The sequence below is a fragment of the Sinocyclocheilus anshuiensis genome, unplaced genomic scaffold (assembly GCF_001515605.1).
Source record: "Sinocyclocheilus anshuiensis isolate Anshui unplaced genomic scaffold, SAMN03320099.WGS_v1.1 scaffold788, whole genome shotgun sequence".
NCBI lineage: Eukaryota > Metazoa > Chordata > Actinopteri > Cypriniformes > Cyprinidae > Sinocyclocheilus > Sinocyclocheilus anshuiensis.
This window is the reverse complement of record NW_015558586.1, coordinates 131,394-153,299: the sequence shown is the minus strand read 5'-3', so window position 1 is coordinate 153,299 and position 21,906 is coordinate 131,394. Positions and strand designations below refer to the sequence as shown.

Below are 21,906 nucleotides of genomic sequence, written 5' to 3'. Positions count from 1 at the left end.
GTTTAATTTCAGCGGCTTAATGATTAGTAGTACATTAGGGAGAAATGCTGCAGATGCCGGCATTAAAGGCAAAATCCTATTAGCAAGAATGAGGGCATTATGCATCTGAAAAAGAAAAGTATTTAATCACACCGCTGTCTCTTTTTCCATCTAATCTTTCTCTGCTTTCTTGACCACGGAGAATATCTAAAGACATAAAATCTAAATGTATTATATGATAACTCTTTCCCACGCCCTTATCCCCATTTATTATCGTTCTCAATGACTTCTCTCTTAGTCATATCTTGAAAAATGAACAAATCTGCTGAATTTTCAAACTTTACACTTTTATAAGCATCAACTCGATTCATTTGCTCAGATAGATATGGACAAAAATATATATTCACAAGGGCATCAATTACATTTTTTTTTTTTTTGGTGGGGGTGGGGTTTTATAATTCACTTTTTGTACAATTGATTGAACTGTTCAAATAATAAAGCAAAAGCTGGTATGAGGAATTTTAATGCAAAAGATTTATCCGAAGATTTACATGAAAACAGACTGTATGCAGGTAACAAGTAGGTTTGATGTCAGTGTCACAAGTGTTTTGTTGGAAATGACGGCTGGTTGCACTAGATATTTTATCCAGTGTGGTCCCTCTGTTAATCTGTGCATGTAATCTGTTGTCATCTGTCATTGTTCTCTGCTGGAACCTCATTTAAACTACAGATTTAATCCTTCACTCTGACCTGAGGATGAGGAGACGACACTTATCCACCCACCACACACACAACACACATTCTCCCCCGAAACCCGCTGTTGCGTTTGTTCTCTCGGCTGTGTATTTGTTCTCATATATGAAGAGAGACTAAAGCAGCTGCAAAGACAAAGCCACATAACAAAAAAAATAAAAAATGAACAGAACTGAAACAACCACCTTGAACTGCTGTGCATGCAAACACACGGAGAGATATAGAAAGGTTTAGGCAGAAACCCACCAAGCTTTTTAACTGTCTCTCTCACTGGTGCACTTAGAAAGAGAGTTTTACTTAGCTACCATCAGTCAGGCGAGACATAAGATTTTAAGCTGTTGTGATATTAAACCCTCTATGAGTGCAGTATTAAAAAATCAACTGGGTCAGAGAGAGATGAGAAAATATTAAAAGGAAAGAAAGAAAGAAAGAAAGAAAGACAAAGAAACCAACCAAAAAGAATGAGCACATTGAGTCTACAGTATATTTAGAGCATGAGCGACAGAAATAACACAAACAGGAAGTTAATAGAATTACGAAAGGAAACCACATTGCTGCAAAATTCTGCATTAACACCACATTCCCTCTCCCAACCTTAACTTCACTTCCATGCCACCTCAGAAGACATTTCTCATCTAAGCTCCAACATAACCATGCTTATATATTTATTATGTATTGCTCTACTAATTTACTCCCAGTTTTATTCTGATTCTGCACCCAAGTCAAAAGTCACGGAAGATCTGAATGATTGCCTTTTTCGTTTATTTAAAATTATTCACACTCCAACTCAAAAATCAATCACTTGCATAAATAAACATGTTTTAAAAAGCCATCATCTTTCAGAACATGAGCGAAATCCCATTTTGTTTCTGCCTATTTAAAAACAATACCAAAAAAAAACAAAAAACACAGCAAATCAAGTCATTACATAGCATTAAAAAAATTAATAATGAATAAAAGGAAGCCTGCTATGCTATACCAAGTAAGCGTTTTTGTGCTTATGTTGAGACTAAATTATTATTTTTATTTTATCCTAAATGAATTTCTCAGCTATACTTTTCAAAGATATTTACAGCTTTCTTGACTTGCCAAACAACCGAAGCCGTGTAATGTAAAACAATCTGCTGATTGTAGATGACGAGAGTTGTGCTTAGGGTCAGTAAGTCTTTTGTGAGCACAGGCCTTCAGCTGTATGAGTCATAGTCACTGTTTCTGTTGGATGAGGGTTCTCTGCTCTGGTTTACCGTCAGCCTCTCCAAACCTGACAACACAGACAAATTATAATGGGTACCAGTGTGTGAATGCCGCTTTTCACGTACAGAGCCTGAAACACCCCAGCTGAACTAACAGACATCACCATACTTCCCCAGTTTCTTGATCATATTAAGAATTGCAAAAATTTTTTTGTATTACAAGTTTTCTGAAAAGTTACATTCATGGCATTATCTAATTAAATAGGCAATAACTTGCATTCATTTCCAGAACAGAAATCTGAACACTGGGTAAAGCCAGGTTTGAAATTCTTTTTCGTTTTGGTGACAAATTAGAGTCCAATGTAGAAAGAAATTTAAAAAAGTCATTTTGAGAAAATAGCCTTTAAGACGTGTATCGTAACTGAAATCTACAGACACAAATACCTAAAGGGCAATAAAAATAATTGGGATAATTGTTTTATTTCCACTAGTCAAAAAGAAGACATGTTCTGGAAGCAAAATAGCTCAAAAATCTCAAATCAAGTGGTCAGAATTCATCAACCTCAGGGACCGAACTAAATATGCAACTAAGTATTGTATGAGCTGTTTTACATTCTATTCAGTGTATAATTATGGTTTCCAATTTCTGCAAAATTGTTACCAAAAACAAAAACTTTGACTTTTTTCATTTTTATTTTATTTGCATTTAGCATTAACATTTTTTTTTTTTTTTTAAATAGATAAATAATTAAAAATTACATAAAACAAATAGGTAATTCCAAATTAGCCTAAATGTATCCCTATCACCACAAAGTAGGAGGTAGATAATTTGGGACAAAATGCTGTCTCAAGCAATTTTGCCTAAATAATTGACCTAAATAATTATAGATTGTCAAAATGATGACATTATTGCATGATCTTAATTGTTGTATATAGTCAAGAAGGTCAAAATTGATGATGATTTAGATAATTTCATGCAAAGTTGATTTTATAATAGTTTAATCTTACATATCCAAATAGATCTCGCAACCACACACATGTGATTTGTGTTGCTGAGCCGTTTGAATGAAAAGTCCAATACATCATAACACTCAATTCATCATGTAATTGAGAACAAAGGTGATGAGCAGGAATGCGAGTGAGAGATTAATAGAAAGAGAGCAGAACGGTCAGGATAGAGAGAAAGAGAGCTTACTCACCAGGAAAGGACTGTCTCTTGTCTGTGTTTTTGTTTGGGGGTCCTTGACCTCTGTGATAGCACACTTTGAAAAGAAAGATAAAATACTGAATCTTTTCTGAGCAGCCTGTCATGAACGTGTTAGTGTGTGAGATGATGACTCACCGCTCTGAGTCGGGCCGACCCAGCGATTCTGACGTTTTTGTGAAACTGCATTAAACCAGGTAAAAATAGTCAAATTAGACATTACATTGGCATTTAATTTTGATTAAAAAAAAAAAATCTGTGGCAAAGTGTGTGAGTCAAATAGTGCTTTTTAACTATATAGTGCCATATGTTGACGTGCTGATTTTAGATGTCATTACACAAGTGAGATGCAAACACCTGAGAGTACTAGTGAAAATGCTTTTACAAATTATATTCTCAGCTAAACAAATCTGAGTGAAAGACTGAATTTGAAAATTAACATGAATTTGACCTTTTTTTTAGTCTGCGGTACTTGAGCTGCATGAACTTTTGTGCTTAAATGGAAGCAGATCATCAGCCCATCTGTACAAGTTCACACGATAATTCACTTATACTTGATATGTGACCTAGAAAAAGTGCAGAATCTGAAATGTTTCTTCTTCATTCTTCATCATAATAATAATAAAAAAAAATTTAAAAACATTTTTTTTTTAGAGTTTGGACGCAGGTGTACTTTTGGGCTGTGCTAAACAACTCTAAGCAAACACAGATAAATTTTGATGGTGCCATGTGCTTAAATTCATAAGCATTTACATTTTTAGAAGTAATATGAAATTAAAGTCGTGCTTGTTGACTTCACTGACTCACATCTTTTGCGGATGGCTTTGTACGTGGGCCGACTGAACTGAACCAGAATGACACCCAAGATCAAGAAAATTAATATGCCAGTTACTGCTTTATAAGCAGCCAACTCTGTTCCTAGAGGATCTGAAAAAAAAATGTGGGGGGAAAAGAATATAATGTGTTATTCAAAATGTACAGCATACTAAACAGAGTCACGGAACCTGATAAGAAACAAAAACATCAAGAGAAACATTTCAGCATACCGAGTCATATATAAACTGTTCACACACCTTGGCACATGATGTGCAGGCCGTTGCACTTAGTAGTATTGATGAATGTCATATTTGTTGTGAGCTTGAGACATTTAGCTTGGCTTGAAGTGTGCTTAAAGCCCTTGAAGTCTCCACATCTTCTGTCCTTACACACTTCAGTCCACCAGCTGACTGAGATGTCGCTGCTAGAGCACAAAGGCCCTTGACGCTCATGAGAATACACATACAGCTGACCTTCACATGGACTGACCTTCCATATAACCTTCAGCCGGAACAGATCAGACTTAGTAATATATTCTATGATTTTCGGACATGTGGCCCATAGGGTAGTGGAGGTTGTAGCACTAGTGGGTCGTGGGGTTGAGGGGGTTGAGATGTTGTTGATCGAGGACTGAGCTGAGATTCCTTCTGTAAAGGGAAAAAGCTCATAGACATAAGTTACTTTCATGTTGGAATACCACAATCCTTTTTCTCCACATAAAATGTGCAGTTGTGCAAGAATTTGAAACATTTCAAGTATCAAATGTAAATGAAATGAATTACAGCAAGAAACTGTTAGCGTTTGCTGACTGCTGTTCTGTGCTCTTATTTTATTACATTGCAACTCACATGAAGACATCGCTGCAGTTTTTGATAGAGTGTCACCAATATTCTCCATCTCAGTAACATATTCTGTTTTAAGAACTCCACATCTTCATGCAATATTTTCTATGTAAAATATTGCATGATATGCACTGCATTATTCAAGCATAAAAACGCCCCGGTTACTGAAGTCAGAGAGCAAATAGCTGGATCATTTGCACTCATTTTACACTCTTGCACTTTTTGCACAGTGCTCGAAGGCATTCGCACATATTTTGCACATTTGATTGCAAGATTGCACTTTGCAAACAGATGGACATTCATAAAATTCAGAATCACGGCATAAATGGATTTATAATTTGGATTACCAAAATTAACCATAATGATTTTATACATATAATTACGTTTACATTATGGTTATGTGAGTGGAGTGGAATGAGCGGAAAAACTTTTCAGATGTTTAAAACTTATTTACATGTTTAAACTGTCTATTTATATAATTATATTAAAACAAATATTATTATATATAAATTAGAAAATTCTTGAATTCTAATGTACAAAGCCTGTTTGTTCACAACAACATTCTTTGACAACATACATTTTGTGTAATACAGGTGGCATTTATATGATTTTCACATTTCAGTGCTTAATATTTAAGAACGTGTCCTTGTTGATAAACCATTTACATTTATTTTTGATGGAAAACAAAGCTATATTAAAGGCTCATTCATTAGTTCTGGGGTTAAATATGTTAAATGGTAGTTAACACATATTCCTTTGAAAATTGCTTCCCGTGGTTTTGTTTACGTTTTCTCATTCTTTAAAATTCAAATGGCAAAATGATTCATCTAGCAGACAAAAGAGCAGCTGAAAAAGTAATTTCCCTTTTTAACAGTATGCAATGTAAATTACATTTTTTACATCCCCCCCCAAATATATCTTTTTTTTAATCTTTATGGCATAATGTGGGATAAAATAATACCATTGTACATGTAAACGACAAATTCTAACAGTTTCTACTCCCTTATGATTGTTGCATGCAGCTTATCTGTTAAACACAAAGAAAAAAATCTAAAATATTTACTTTATCTATAATAAAGAAATGTGTAAAAAGAGTTATTGCAAGGTTGACCGATTTACTGAATTCACCTCATTAGATGGATAGCTTGCAATAACGTTCAAATATTTGCACTGACATCAGTTTCCAGTAAAGGGAGTTCAAAGTAAGAATTTGAAAAATGAACAACAATCTATACAAGCATGTGACATATTTTATTGACAACTGCTCTAATTTTTGTAATGCGTTCTTGCGGACCCTAAAGTTGTGAAGTTGTGATTTTATGATATGATGGTATTCTTTATTGCTCTTCATTTATAATGCAAAGCACGATGTTTTGCATTCTAAAAGTTCTTCAATATAACATACAATACTGTGACTGAATGCATCGGAATAAATTCTAGCTGCGTGCTATTGTTCCTTGCTCGGGTTTGTCTTACTAGAGAAATATTAGATCAGACAGATAAAAATCTATCTGTACATCTACAACTCACTACAGATATTTTCTTCAAGTGGTAAAGTTTCAGATGCAGAGCAGATCCATGTACATATAATCATACAAAAATGCAACAATGAAGTATATTTAAAGAACAAACAATTTACTTACGAACTCCAAGGAGCAGGAGCACCGTAAGAGTCATCAGCAGAGCGTTTTCCATCTGGCAAAAGGTTTGCCAAACATTTAAAGCAAAATTTTACTTCATTTGACTAAACAAAGTGACTATATACACTTCAAAAGATAACAGGCCCAGAGGTCAAATAAATGACCTCTGGTACATCACAAGCAAAGCTGTTTTTTTATTATTATCTAATTGGGCCTCGGCTCAACTAGAATGTTTCATTTTGTTTTTCTCCTACTTTTTAGTGGTTCAGATAAAGCAAACAAATACGCAACCATGGCCATATTAAAATATTTGGCCTGCACTTTTTTTAACAGAATGCCAGAGACCAATCTTACCGTGACTTGAACCACAATACGAACAAATCATTCACTACAGTGACATACAGTAATAAAATTTTCAATACAAACTGGACTTCCTTTGGTTGTTATTTAAGAAATGCTACATTATGTCTCGTTTGTAACTGACAGCTGTCTTCACGTCTCCGCTTCAGCAGTGTTTGAAGATTTTCTTCTTCAAAGAGTGTCAAACATCAATGAAACACCACAACTTCTAACCAGCTTTTTAACAATATATCATCAGATCTTACCTTGCCTGTGACTGACAAGAACAAATGTGTGGAGCAAGTGCAAGAAAAATGAAGTGAAAGGAAATAAGCAGAGGTGTGGAGCTACAATCTTTAATTCCCCGCCCCCATCCTCTGTCTCTCCATATAGAGCGTGTCTTTTAATCTCAAGCGCTGTTTGATTGCACATTGCACTGCTTCCTCACTTCAAAGAGAGCTGCACACAAAAAAATGAAGAAAAGCTTGAAACAAAAAAAAAAGTGAGTGTAGGTAAGTGGGAGCAGAAAAGTACTAAGTAATGTGACATTGTCTAACTTTGTATTAAATGTAAAAAAAAATAATTACATTTACATTTTTAAAAATGTAATGTTCAAATTTAAAAGTCGGTGGTCAAATTTGGTAAAAATTAGTGAGATTATCTTTTCATCTAAAATTTAAAGATGGTTGGAAGTAAACAATAAAGCAACAAAAAATCTGCATATTCAAAATCTTTGTCACTGCATACAGGAACTGAGTCTCTTGTGGTGTACGGCGCACTCTCGCAAGTTGCTCAAAGATGATTAATCGTGCTCACAGGAATAAACTGCGGCAATCATTACGGCTACAAAACCACCGATATCCACATCTATCCTTTCATTTCACTGTTACTCATATCTTCTTTTCATTCAATCTTTCCCAGCCGCCTCTTTCCCCTCCCTCACTCTCTTGATTTTTCTCAGGTGTCGCCGGGGTTGGTTTACCATATCGTACAGTCGCAGAGAGAGCCGTAAAGACTGGGTTTTATACCTGTACCAAAAAATTCCCCCAACACCCTCTTGAAACTCTCGGCTATGATTCAATATGAACGGAATTTAAACAGCCTTCAAAAGTGAGTCAATGAGCTCAACTACCACTGCTTTTCTTGTAAATTTGTGAAAACATTGGGATTGTACTGCAAAAGAAAAGAAACAAACATTTATATGTTTGGGGTCGGTACATTTTTTTTGAAAAACATTCTTATGCTCACCCAGGCTGCATTTTTTAAATCAAAAATACAGTACAAACATTAATATAGTGAAATACTATTAAAAAAAACTGTTTTTTTATATGAATATATTTTAAAATGTAATTTATTTCTGTGACGGGCCCAATGCACTCAAATCAACTTGCTGCCCAGCGGGGAGCATGTTTATTTTAAAACATTGACTTTCACTCTCGGTGGAAAACACCACTTACATTGCCGTAATCTTGTTGCACTCCACTATGCTACGTGGGTGCAATGTTCTTATGGGAATGAAATGTGAATGTGCTTTCAATTACATTTGTTCATAAACTACTATGTGAAGTGTCTCAAATGACCTTTGACTGACCGGCATTTATTCATGGCTCAACTGATAAAAATGACAAAAAATTAAATAAATAAAAATTAATGTATTTAACACTTGTTGTGAATTCTGCAGATTTAAATCTGTCATTAAAAAAAGTTTTGTAGCTCTAATACAAAGAGCTCAGAGTTCAAAAGTTAGTTCTGAAAGTAGTCTATTATGCTCACCATGGCTACATTTAATTAATCAAAAATACAGTAAAATCAGTAATATTGTGAAATATTATTACAATTTAGAATAACTGGTTTCTATTCTAAAATATTTTAAATATAATTTATTGCTGTGACGGCAAAGCTGAATTTTTAGCAGCCATTAATCCAGTCTTTAGTGTCACTCACATGAGCCTCCAGAAATAATTCTGATTTGGAGTTCAAGTAACATTTCTAATATTATTATCAGTGTTGAACATATTATTATCAATGTATTGCTGCTTAATGTTTTTTTTTGTAAAAACTGTGATACATTTTTTTTATGAATCGAAAGGTCAAAAGAACGGCATCTTTTTGAAATAGAAATCTTTTGTAACATTGTCTTTACTGTCACCTTTGATCGATGTGTTGAATAAAAGTATTTAATTCACTAAAAAAAAAATACGAGTCAGAAAAAAAGCCAGTTATTCCAATCAACACATAAATCGTAGATCAACTTCAGTGTTTAATATTCACACCCGAAAAAAAGGACAATAAAAAGACACTTTTAACAGGCTACAGTCATCACAACCAATGCAATTGAATTTCTTTTCCTCTAATGCTGCAAATCAATGTGCTAATAAAATTTTCATCCCATTTTTTTTTTCTCTCATCCTCGTGTCGTATCACCCCTCTCCCTCGCTCCAGGTGCTGGGGAGGGAACCTAAACGTGGGGGTTTTGCTACAAACCTGAGTCTTAATTACTGAGTTCATGAATTAGATAAAGCCACCTGAGGCTTGATTGAGGACGCCTCTAGTTTTGAATTGCTTTAAAGTACAAAAATAAAGAGAGACCCCACACGCCTATTCTAAAGCTGACGGTTCGAAGGTCCCACTCCCAGCTCCTGTTGCCAAAGAGTTCGGGGCGGTTAGTGTGGAGTGCTAGTGTGATTCACATGGTCCTCCGGTTGTCCAACAAGGAGACCTCAAATAGATGGGGCTTTTACAGATCTACATAACACCACATAATGACAAGCACAGGCCGTTTGGATGGATGGGCCTACAGCTGTGGGCTAGTGAGAGTATTCATGTGGCAGAATCTGAAGGTGGACTCAAATCAAACCACAAAATGAAGCATTCTGTTGGTTAACCGGCTCCAATCCCACCCATGTTATGATTCTGAGGGCAATGTGCCACTGAAACAAACTGGGCGGCTAGCTGTACAAGACCATCAAATGTCTCATTGTGTCTAAATTCAGTGTAAAATATGCAGCCAGGCATTCGTCTGCATAGTTTTACCACAAAAGAATGCTATATTTACTAAAGTAAGCATGTTATGTAGCGCCTATTTTCTTTGCATATGCTCTGTGCTATGTTATGCCTCAACTGCCCCACCAAATCCTGTGCTATAGCAGATAGATATGTCTATATTAATATCCCTTGTTCTCCGGTTTCCATTTAATATCAGTTTGATTTGTTAAGTATACCGTCCCCACTAGAGAACTTACAGCAATAGTCTATTCCTTTTAATCATTGTCAAGCGGTGTATTAAATAAATGGAGTGGAAGGGTGTGAAAGAAAAAAAGAGGGAGCAAAAGAGGTATCGAGAAGGTTTGGAGTGATCAGTTGGTGCATTGGTACACTAAGCATTCATAACAGGACGCACCGCACCCACATCTGCACACGTGGAAGTTGTCTAAATTTATTCATGAAAAAGAATACACTCTGCTTTTTTTAAGGAGTTTTCATCTGTGATGGAGTGGAAAATGGTGCTGTGCTTTCTGGTGTTGATATAGACAAGAGATTAGCCTAACGCTAACGTAACGCTTCCATGTAGTGTGGCGTATTTGTCTCAGTACAATTTTGACAGAATGATCGGGAAAAAAAAAAACAGCCAAATAAGGCTGAGCTGTAACACAATGTCATAAAAAAAAAGCATTTCGTCATTGAATATAATAATAAATCAGAGATTTTGCAAACTGATAACATGCTTTAAAATGGAGAGGAACTGAGCCGTTTAAACTGGGCGGCCCGTATTGAGTCTCTGACTGAGGTCTCATGGGGGAAACAAGCGCACGCTCGATCTCAAGTGTCTTTATAAGCCTCAGACAGGAACAGGATGTGACATGGGTACGCAAACCACAAATCTGAGGGGAAGCAAAAGGCAGAGCAGGTGGAGAAAGGTGGGAGAGAGACGAGAGGGAGGATCATGAGAAAAAGAGAAAGACAGACACACACAGAGTGGCTCAGGAGTACGGTTGTGGTACCCCAAAACCGGGCCTATAAAGTGGTCTAGCTGTGGGTGATTGGGTTGATGGGCCATGGGGGCCTGTGGGGTAGTTGTACCCTCCATAAGCATATGGAGCGGGGTACGGGGCAGCCGTGGAACCAAACTGCCCAAACGGTGGAGCAGGAAATGGTGGTTGGGTGGGGTACGGGCAATTGGGGGGACCAAACGCAGGCCTGGGAGCTGTGTAGCCTGTCGATGGAGGGAAGGGGGCACCCTGGCTGGGGTAGGGCTGAAACGCTGTGCTAGGGTTAGTGATGCCCGCTGTGGAGGCAGAGGGGGGAGCAACGGGGTAGGGGGTGTAGGGCAGAGCAGAAGTGGCGGCATTGGAGGGTGCACTGATTTTGGAGCTCTGCTGCTGTTGAGGCTGCGGTTGTTGCCACTGCGATGATGATCCAGCATCCTGATTGGCACCGGTTTGTGATGTCACTGTAGCATCTCCTATCCCTTTGCTTTTTAGGCTGAGAATTTCTTGCAGCTTTTCGATGCGCACTCGTCTCGTGTGAGCGAGAGAGCGGAGGGAAAGGAAGCGTTCGAGGAAGGATTCCAGCGATATCGAACCTTCGAGAAACTCGTCTGCTAAAACCTGAGGGAAAGAGATTGAGCGATTTACAAATCCTGTGGGGTTGGTAACACCATAAAAGTTTTAGAATATTATATAATGCTTAGGAGATCAGTAGTTCACAAGTCTTCAAATATGAATATACACCACCATTCAAACGTTTGCAAACACTTTAAGTATTTTTTAAATAAACTGTCATTTTTATTCACCTTAGAAACATCAAATTAAACATACTTTTTGCAAAGCATTCTATTTCTATTTACAAAAAAAATATTTGCAAGATCTCTGTTCAAAGAATCCGTTTAAGGATTGCATAAGATTTTCTTAGTAGACTAGAGTAATAACTGCTTAGACTATTTGATGGCTTTGCCAGGACAGTTAAAGTAGTAATTTTAAAATATTATATCATTCATAATTGGATTATAATTACTTTCAGTTACAATCATTTATATTATTATTAAATTACTATTTTGATTAGATTAAATTAAATGCTACACTGGTGAACAGAAGGATGATTTTTTTTTTTTTTTGATAGTTTCTTATTTTTATTCTGATCCCCTTTCTTTATATGTAGTCATGTTAAAATTAGGGCTGTGCATCACCAGCAAAGTCATGATACGATACGTATCACGATACAGATGCCACGATACGATACGTATCACGATACGGGACTGCACTGAATTTCACCTCAGAAGAATTTAGTAAAACAGCTGTTTATTAAACACTGCATACTATAGTGCCATTTCGAACTATTGGCAGAGCAGGCAGTTGACCTCTGCATTATGAAGGGCCTCCATAACTGTACCACAGTACAATATAGGTAATGGCATATGTTTCATGTTTACATTGGGCACTCCCCACCAGGTACAATATTCTGATTTTTTGCATCTTGTTTTTAAGCCAATAAATAATAATGTACTCATTCTATTATATTAATAAAATCTCCTTCCATTGCTGGTAGGTTATCATTGTACAAATTAACTAACACACGTTTAAAAAATAAAAACAAAAAATTAGAAGCGTTCTTAACTAATGCGCTGTCTTCACTGTAGCTCATGCGGACACATTCAGTCTCTTACTCAGCGCTGCTCTGCAGTTTCATCAATAAAAGAGCTTCACCGCTGAAGAGCTACACTATCTTTCTCAGCAAAGAGTTGGTAACATCGTTTCTGAAGCAATTTAAGCCACCTCTTCACTGTTAATAGAGAAACACGGCAAAAACGGAGGCAATTCTTAAATACATCGTCTCGCTCTCTCGTAAATGAACACTTGATGAATTATTTACATTGCTGGTAGGTTATCATTGCACAAATTAACGCACTCTCTACGTTTAAAAAATACAAATTAGAAGAGTTCTAAACTAATGTGCTGTCTTCTGTATCTAATGCACACACACGCTCAGTCACTCATACATATCACGCTGTGGCCGCACTCAGACATTCAGGAACAAACTTTTTAGCGCTGCCCTGCAATTTTATCAACTAAATAGCTTAATCGCTCAAGAGCTACATTATCTTTCTCAACAAGGAGCTGGTAACATCGTTGTTTCTAAAGGAATTAAAGCCACAGCTTCACTGTTAATAGAGAAACACGGCAAAACGGTGGTAATTCATACATACACAGCCCCTCTCTCTCTCTCTCTCTCTACATAAACATAAAAATGTCCTGATATTTTTGAAAACTTTTGATTGCTTGTGTTTATGAAAATAAACTATGATTACATCAAGGCTTCCAGACTTTCATAATTTGAATGTGCAGGATGTTATCATTTTTTAAAGCGATTACATAGTTTCATAGGGTATGTAATGTAAAAATGTCTGTTGATGTTAATAATTACGTTTAATATAAACTAAAAAGGTTAATATGATGGAAAGGTATAAGAAATAACTGATTTTATTTAAGGCAAAAGCAGATGTTTTCTACTCATTCCTGCTCGTTTCCCAAACAATCATCTTTTTTTTTTCTTTTTTTTATCCACAATCAATAAGCAAACCTGACAGTTTCACAAACAACCAAAATGCCAATATCAACAGAAAAATGATGAAAATAGGTGATTATAAAAGCCAAGGGGGCCCACCTCTGATTCTGCCTCTGTGCTGGCGCCCTCTATCTGCAGACGAGACAACAGCCCCTCCGGAGACACCTGCCCTATGATGCTGTCTGCAGAGACGGAAAGGGAAAAGAGAAACAGAAGTGGGACAGAGTTGACACATAAATAGGCTGGCTTGTAACGGAGCAAGAAACTGAAAAGTGAGAACTGTTATGCAAACAAATTAGTTGACTAGAAATGCGTAATCATTTTAACAAAGGAAAAAGCAGTAATGAATAGACTGAGAGAAAGAAAGGAGAATGAGACTATGGAGGCCAGACACATAGCTTTTGTGTGATGTAATGTCACAGATGCAAAAAAAGGGGAGGAGAATGAGTGCCAGAACAAAACAAGCTCATAGAACAGCACTTTATGACAGACATATGCGCACATAGAAGATGATTTTCTGGCTGAACAACATGCTCTATATAGAAACTCAGTCAGAATTCCAGTATCTGTTCAAAGGTTAATGGTTCCAGGGTGCCTTGAAGTACCATGAAAACTGCCAGTGCACTTTAACTGTATTGTGAACAAAAGTTAAGTCATTTTATTTTCACTTCATTGAGCTAAATAAAAGCAGCGCTAATAATAGAATCTTTTTAAAAAGATTCATTCTATTTTTCACACTGCCTAAGCCTTCTCTTTTAGAACATTCAAATTAATTTATTTTCCATATATAACACTTACACGCTTTCCTAAGATGTTTACATTCTATTTTTCTTAAGATTTTGTTTATTTCAATAACTTGCCAATATACAACAATAGGACTTTAAGACATTAAGATATAAACCTTTCAGTTACAGCTGAACAGAAAAAGAATAGGGAAAATGTATTCAATAAAATATAAAAATATGACAAAAAAAAGCCTTTCCAATAAAATCAATAAAATTGACATTTTGTTATAAACAGAAATCTTAAATGTTAATCTGGTTTTGAGCATGAATTTCATCAAAAGGGCTATGCAAATTATAATATATTATATTTTGTTATTCTTCATGATAATACCACATTGTTTGTTTTAAATAGGATAATACGAAAGCACATCATTACCACATGATTAACATAATTTCTTCTCAGAGAAAAACTACTCACCTCTCCTTGTTTTACAAAACCTGCTCTGACAATCAATTTCTCTCCCTCGTCATTTTACATCAATTTATACCCAGAATTCATTCCTATACTCTCTTTGAAATCTTTACTTTACACAAATCGATTCCTCCTTTCCCTTACCTCTCATGGCACAGTGTTGTTTGTATTTCTCCCTCACTTCCTCTAGTTCAGCATATTTTCCCACCAGTCGCGCCCTCTCTGTTTCGAGTCGGGGCTTCATGTCCAGGTTTTGCTCGGCCAGACTGCGATTGGCAGCCAGAGCCATTTCCCTCTCCAACTGAATGTTCTGAATCTGCAGAAGATTAACACGGACACATGACAAAAGCTACAATGATATAGAGTCTATAGACATTATAAAGTCCACCGTGATGGCTGTTGATGCTGAGTAGATAAGTGGTCATTTCTGAATGAAGTGATGACGAGATTACCAGAAACAAACAAACAAAAATGACTAGAAGTACAGAGAGGAGTGGATAAATGACTTCAATCTGATGTTTAATTTTAATTAGCAATATATGCAAATGTAAATGTTCATTTATAGCCTCAATAATATAAGCAGGTTAAAGGGATAGTTCATCCAAACTTCTTGTCACCATTTACGCGCTCTTAAGTTCTTCTTAATTTTCTTTTCATAATATGGGGTCAATGCCTACCAGCAAATGTTTGGTTACCCACATTCTTCAAAATATCTTAATTTGTTCAACAGAAGAAAGAAACTTGAGGGTGAATAAAAGATGACAGAATTTTCATTTTGGCGTGAACTATCCCTTTAATCACACCACAGACTACTACTGTATGCCACAATGGTGCTGTTAAAACAAAGGTTTTATGTCATTCTAGCACTTTGTAACCTTTCGTGGCTGCATTTTCTAAAAAGTATCACAAGCGTATTTAGGTTGCAGAAACCACTCGCACCAAATTCAAAGTCTCTGTACCTAATAGGGCTGCACGATTAATCGCATGCGATATTTAACGCGCATCTTGTCAGAAAGCCGGTTCTGTAATCAGCGGTAAATCTCCATCACCTGCGGGCTTTCACATTGAGCAGCATTAACTACACAGAGCCGTTGTTCACTGATGAGCAGCGCAAAAAATCGCGCGAATATGAACGTGGTTTAGCGCAGCTCGTCAGTGAACAACGGCTCTGTGTAGTTAATGCTGCTCAATGTGAAAGCACGCAGGTGATGGAGATTTACTGCTGATTACGGAACCGGCTTTACTGATAAGATGCGCGTTAAATATCGCATGCGATTAATCGTGCAGCCCTAGTACCTAATATTCATTTTACTTTTTGATTAAGGAAAATTACAGTTCACAGAGACATAGATTGAGAAATACCAATGTGAAATACAACATTTACCCTTCATTATCATTATGCAAAGAACAAACCACTACTTCACTAATTCAATAACTCACTTTTCTCCTCCACCAAGGCTCTGAAATCTCATTTACGTTCATGTATATTCAAATATGACTTGTAAGGATGTGCCACAATAGGTCTGACAACAATGCAGCAAGGCCTTGTAGGTGATGCTGATGCAAATTTTAGAATTTCAGTAGATAAGACTTTGGTTTATTGGGCTATTTAAAAAATTGCAATATGGCGAGTCTTAAGAACTTCTGATACACTCTGGGTTTCCTAAAGAACCTTTAAGTGAACAGTACTCAATATAGGCCTACACTTTTTTTGTAAATGTGTAAGAACAGTTTAATAATCTGAAGAACCTTTTGTACAATGGAAAGGTTCCATGGATGTTAAAGTTTCTTCACTGAACCACTGATGACAATAAAGAACCTTTACTTTTAAGGGTGTAAGGTAATTTTAAAGGTCTTTTTTGGACCTTGGACAGCATTGGCAGCAAAAACATCTTTCCTAACATCTCCTTTTGTGTTCGACAGAACAAGGACATTGAAATAAGTTTGGAACAATGTGTGGGTTAATAAATAATGACAGAATTTTCATTATTGGGAGAACTATCTCTAACAAAGCTCCATAATCATCTTACCTCATCAGACTCCAGTGCCATAGACTCCACCCGCTCCGAGCTATCCAGCAAATCCTGCAACTCGGGCTGGCTGAGGTCTTGAAGCTTCTCCATTGATTTGCTAGGACAGCTGAGGAGCAACAGCGAGTTTACTTATGTGTGCTAATAATTTATAATAATAATTAAAATTAATATTATATCAGACATTTCATTTTTGGGTAAACTATCCTTTTAAATTGAAGTAGGCTAGCAGTTTATACTTGGTATTAGTCATTTTGGATATCAAACCACTACTTTAAGATTGATAGGTAATCTGGATCACCTATGGCAGTCTTCTGTCATTAGGACAGCACATTGTGGATTACTTTATGTATATGGCTAGGAATTATGCTAATGAAGCTAAACTTAACTCTACCTGCTTGGTATTTCTTAAAGAATCCGCCAATACTTACAAGGTACAAGCAAATCAAAGTCCTCTCCGCACAGTGCTCATGGAAAAACATCAAACTTAACTGGAAGCGAGTGACGTGAAGATGTGTAGACGGAAGTGCTGAGCCTGACAACGTCTTCGGCGTTAAACCCGCTTCCTGCCAGAAAGACTTCACTTATCTGTACCAGGTGCAGCGCGTTATTTAGCGCGACAAAGTGGAAATATTTTCCCGAAATTATTCCGGGAGACTGAAATCTCCCCGCGGTTAGCAGGACGGCTAGCTCACTTGAAAGAGAGCAGTTGAGCCAGGCGGGTTGCTATTCAATACAAAACGGCGTCGGACGAAATAACAACTCGGAAAGACATCATAATGTGTGTCCAGTAAAGCCGCATCGATGTCAGTTCGAGCAAAGTAGTCCAAATAAAGGTTAATTGACAAGCTATATTCCTATACTTAAGGGAAAGTTTCACTTCTCGTTGACAGATATCGTGGCCATCTTTGGATGAAACCATTGTCGATTTTGTCTAGGGAAGTGAGATATGTTTAAAGCACCCTAAAACACAGCTTACATTTCTTGACAAGAATATTATATTTAGTTTTAGAGTATGGCTTAAATAACTATATAAAAATTGTATAATGTAGAAAATGAAAAGACTTTCTCATCGTTTCGTGGAAATACCATAGTGTTCCCCTAACTTTGATTTTATACGGTATCGTCGTATGTGCAGCTGACTGAAAGGGAAACCCCGATGTGACGGGAATATTCCATATGTGACATGGCAGCAGGGTTGGTCCTAATATTTCACCAGAAAAGCAACATAGATTTTTTAAATATAAAAGTTTAATATTCAGAAAGAATGGTCTCACACATTTACAGATATAAGCACTAAAGATACATTATTTTAGCTTTTGGAATTACAAGCACTAAAGATGTGTTTTCATCATTGTGTTTTACACATTTAATTATATACATTTCATTTGACACAATAATTTGTGATTTTATTAGTTTTCAGAGTTTCATTGATCGTGTCATTGGCAATGATTTCACTGCTAATTAAACAAAGTGGTCGAAAATACCATCAAGGTTGTAACATTGGCACCACATAGTTTTATTTATTTTTTTACTTCAAAAAATAAAGTATAAACTTACATTTTCAGTAATAGTGGGTTAAATGTTTACAGTGTATAGTAAGCTATGTTTCACAAAGGCTTTCAAATCTGTATTTTTTATTTTTTTTTTTGTAAATGACAATATTGTAAATTCACATTTTTAAGTAGAAGAAGAAGAAGAAGAGAAAACAAGGACAGAAAAACAATAGCGGTGATAATCATTTGGAGGCAAAATACTAATTAAAATATAAAGGATTAGATGTAAAAATCTGTGCCAAAAAAAGAGAAGTGTGTGGTGTATGGAAAATGTAATCTCAATGTATTCTCAGTCCTTTAAATGCAGAAAATGATAGAAAACAATGAAGAACCAGAGCTGCAATATTATAAAACAACAGCTGCCCAGAAATGGTTTTGTAAAAACTCTGTCAAAACAAAAAGAGAAGATTTAATCAGTTCATGTTTTTTTTTTTTTTTTAAATCAACTTAAAAGTATTCAATAATATATTTGGCCGATACATTCTCCATTAACCATGATTAAAATACTGTGAGTCACAGCACAGAACGTGTATTATGCAGTTTTGTAATGTAGTGGTATCTTCTGGATGAAGTAGGCAGGAAGATTTTAATGTGTAATACAGGCCAGTTTTTATTTTCATTTGTGTAACTGGCTAATGGCAGGATAAGTCAATAATTTTCACTTACTTGAAAGATCGTTTCTGGACAAGCGTAGTTTTCATGGGATTCATGTGAGCAAGGAGGGATGTCCAGAGAGGTACTTGCAGCATAACCATACAGAATAAGTCCAATCAGTGTCCCCACCAGGCCAGCAAGACCAGAGATCAGACAGTTTTTTAACTTACAGGGAGAAAACCAGATCATTTCGTAAATGTCCGAATAAAGTTTAACAATTCACAACCAATAAGAAGCTCTAGTTACTTTAATTTACCAGTTCTCTCTTAGGAGTTCTTTCAGATGCCATACCAAATGATCCAGCAATCACAGACTACATTAAAAAAAAAACAGAATTAGAAGAGAAAGTTGATCTTACATTAAAGCAATTGTCAGAATAAAGTATGCAATTGTACAAAACTTATTAATGGGCAGAATGTCACTGGGACTTTTTGATATGTGTTTATATGCTATGCTTGCTTTGTGTACGTTATGTTCATTTATGTATTTTGTGTTTTAACAACTACAGTATCTTAGTAGTGAAATAAACATACCACAGAACCAACACAGAGGGGGCACATAAACAAATATTTTATATCAAGGCTGATGCTGTAGGTTGGTATAGTCAGGAGGAGCTGGAACAAACCTAATAATATTACCATAAGCTAGAGAGGGACAAATTCAAACAAGAACAACATTAAGCAAAACATCTCAAAGAAAACTGTTACAGTAAGATCCCAAACTACCATTATCTGTCTTCCTTAATGACAAATTATTTGGCCCACATCCACTTACTGCCACCACTTCAGGGTCATAAAACTTGAACAGTCGATGGAATTTGGGAGGATCTGGGTCAGTAGACGGCATTTGGTTGCTTGACATCCTGAAAACCCACCTAAAACCCAACTGAGGTGCTAAAAAACAAAAACATTTCAAAGTACAGATCAACGATTATAATGGCTCCTTACAGACTTAGATAACAGTGAGAGAGTCGGTATATGAAACATGATCTGATCCCCCTGGATTAATGGAACGTTTTGTGGGAATACAGATGCTGGAGAAGAAAAACATCTTTGTGAGGAGAGGAAGTGGGCGGATATAATAGCCTACAGAAAATGTGTCTGGAGAGAAGAGCAGCGCAGCTTGATACAATCCTGATTGCTCAACAGCACTGCAGAGGAAAAGGAAAGTACAAGAAAAAAAAATGATAGTACACTACATGCATTGCCTTAAGTGGGCTGGACTGACCAGATGTCCAAAACAGCTCCAGTTTGCGTTTTTATAAGTTTGTATACGATCACAAATACACATGATAACTATGGCAAGCCACTACACAATTTAAAAGCACTTTTTAAAAACTAGTTTCAGGCATCACCAAAAAAAGACTGTCATGAATACAGCTAGAAAGTATGTCACATGTTACTGATAAATATGTCCGGTCAAATGTAATTTTCATTCAAATAACGCACGACCAACTCACCTCGAACGTCGTTTCTGGGAATCCTAGAAAGCTCGTGGCTGAGGGGAACAGAGCTGTTTATGAAGTGATCGAAGACGCTCAATAAAAGCTCCTATGGGGAGAAGGGGGCTGGATAGACCCCTTTTCTTTGTGATGCTTGCATAAAAACGCAAGGGTGGGTCTAACTGTTTTTGTAACACAGATCTTTCCTTTGGAATTGTTGCGCACTTAGTGATTCATACAAGCAACAGGAGAAGGTCCAGCCAGTAGCCTACACAACAAACAAACAACTTGAAAGAACGTGCAGAATCCTTGCAGACTTTTTTAGGTCAGCCTGTCTGTCTCACTCATTCATGTGGAATTCCGCTCTGCGCGTACATCGAGTTTGTTGTACTTCTTAAAAGTATCTGGCATTACCCAGCTGTGTTCATTGTCGCATTTGTTATTACAAACTCCACTTACTTGAAAACGAAGGATGACTTTGACCGTGTCGACGGACCTGTCAGTGAACACTAGCCCAACTCAGGTAGAGGAAAAACTACAAGACAAACAAAAAGCTCTCCGGGACAGCATCGAGAAGGGGGAGCCCAAAATATTCGGGGTGAGTGAACGTCATGTTATGGCTTCAATAATCATAAAATGCTCCGCACAGGTTCTCACAGGGAGGTTTTCTGGCACAATTGTGCATCTTGAAAGCAAATGGGGGTTCTTTTGTCTGATAATTTCATAAATTAACTTCACAATGCAAATGTCTTCACTGTCACAAGAGAAAAGAGAAATGAATAATGTGTGTATAAATTTACATTTTCTTTACACCTTGCATCTTGTCTTTATATCTGTACATAATATGCAGTTATAGACCTCAAAATCTCTTAGAGCTCCTGATTCAGGGAACATGGTGATTAAAAACAGAAACACTTTCAAATAGAATTTCCTCTAAAATAATTAATTCTATATTTCCAGTCTACGGCTGTTGTTAGGGGTTTACATTGGCCCCTGCATTTTTACCATTTTAAATAACAATTTTGCCTAGTCGATCATTTAATTAGCCTATACATTACAACATTTAAAATTATGTTGAATAATATTTCATAAGAAAATCTACATTTAAAACTACAAATATAGTGTAGTACATTAAATATAAAACAGTTCTGATTCATGTGTTCCCGTCTTATAAGATTCTGTCTTAATATTTTTAATATAGTCTTGACTTTGTGTAAAATTGTGTTATTTGTGTAAGTGTGAAAGAAGTGCTAAACACTGAATAATTATAGAAGAAAGATCATTTTTGTTTAAGATGCTATCAGAAACAGTTTAACATCATACCTCAGCTAAAACTGATTTAAATTTACTCTCATCTACAGTAGATTACAAAAACCCAAGTTATATTTTACTTGATGTATGAAATTCATGCTGAGCCACCCCTCTTTTTTTCTGTCTCTCATAGGTCGCTCAGATAGTAATAGGATTGCTGATCATCTCCTATTCTATTCCTCTGCTCTCTGCTGAGAGGACCATGATACTTAACTTTGGTGTGCCATGGTGGAGTGGCCTTATGGTAAATTACACTAATATGTTAGGACATGGTTATATAATAGTTTCTTTATGATAGCAAAGGATTTAAAAGGGTCATATGATGTTGCTAAAAAGAACATTCTTTTGTGTATTTGGTGTAATGAAATGTGTTTATGCGGTTTAAGGTTA

At 36.3% G+C, this 21,906-nt stretch overlaps 3 protein-coding genes across 4 annotated transcripts in view; 1 reads left to right on the top strand and 2 right to left on the bottom strand.

Moving 5' to 3' along the window:
- Positions 1 to 1,642: 1,642 nt before the first annotated feature.
- On the bottom strand, positions 1,643 to 7,096 carry LOC107679887 (T-cell surface glycoprotein CD5-like). Its single transcript, XM_016475609.1, has 7 exons — positions 7,033 to 7,096; positions 6,431 to 6,482; positions 4,203 to 4,592; positions 3,937 to 4,056; positions 3,268 to 3,312; positions 3,125 to 3,187; positions 1,643 to 1,993 (listed from the first exon to the last, which is right to left on the bottom strand). The coding sequence occupies exons 2-7, from the start codon at positions 6,480 to 6,482 to the stop codon at positions 1,917 to 1,919; spliced, it is 747 nt and encodes a 248-aa protein (XP_016331095.1). The 5' UTR covers positions 7,033 to 7,096; the 3' UTR covers positions 1,643 to 1,916.
- Positions 7,097 to 9,014: 1,918 nt separating this feature from the next.
- vps37c (VPS37C subunit of ESCRT-I) lies at positions 9,015 to 17,490 on the bottom strand. Of its 2 annotated transcripts, XM_016475597.1 has the most exons (5): positions 16,986 to 17,490; positions 16,555 to 16,663; positions 14,669 to 14,840; positions 13,427 to 13,509; positions 9,015 to 11,373 (listed from the first exon to the last, which is right to left on the bottom strand). In XM_016475597.1, the coding sequence occupies exons 2-5, from the start codon at positions 16,645 to 16,647 to the stop codon at positions 10,747 to 10,749; spliced, it is 975 nt and encodes a 324-aa protein (XP_016331083.1). In that variant the 5' UTR covers positions 16,648 to 16,663; positions 16,986 to 17,490; the 3' UTR covers positions 9,015 to 10,746. The 2 variants fall into 2 exon arrangements, with proteins under 2 accessions (XP_016331083.1, XP_016331084.1); XM_016475598.1 differs by lacking the exons at positions 16,555 to 16,663; positions 16,986 to 17,490 and adding an exon at positions 15,400 to 15,478.
- A 3,170-nt stretch (positions 17,491 to 20,660) lies between these two features.
- Positions 20,661 to 21,906, top strand: part of LOC107679884 (membrane-spanning 4-domains subfamily A member 12-like) — a 7,583-nt gene continuing 6,337 nt past the window's right edge. The window contains exons 1-2 of the mRNA XM_016475601.1: positions 20,661 to 20,803; positions 21,650 to 21,760. Of these exons, the coding sequence (XP_016331087.1) occupies positions 20,678 to 20,803; positions 21,650 to 21,760 (237 nt within the window). The 5' untranslated portion in view covers positions 20,661 to 20,677. The remainder of the gene's footprint in view (positions 20,804 to 21,649; positions 21,761 to 21,906) is intronic.

Coding starts and splice junctions, on each gene's coding strand:
- LOC107679887 (XM_016475609.1), bottom strand. CDS start 6,482: ATGGAAAACGCTCTGCTGATGACTCTTACGGTGCTCCTGCTCCTTGGA. Junction 4,593..6,430: donor GCTCCTGCTCCTTGGAGTTC/GTAAGTAAATTG, acceptor TTCCCTTTACAG/AAGGAATCTCAGCTCAGTCC. Junction 3,313..3,936: donor CAAAGCCATCCGCAAAAGAT/GTGAGTCAGTGA, acceptor GGTTTAATGCAG/TTTCACAAAAACGTCAGAAT.
- vps37c (XM_016475597.1), bottom strand. CDS start 16,647: ATGGAGAAGCTTCAAGACCTCAGCCAGCCCGAGTTGCAGGATTTGCTG. Junction 14,841..16,554: donor TGGCACTGGAGTCTGATGAG/GTAAGATGATTA, acceptor AATCTTCTGCAG/ATTCAGAACATTCAGTTGGA. Junction 11,374..13,426: donor GCACAGAGGCAGAATCAGAG/GTGGGCCCCCTT, acceptor TCTTTCCCTCAG/GTTTTAGCAGACGAGTTTCT.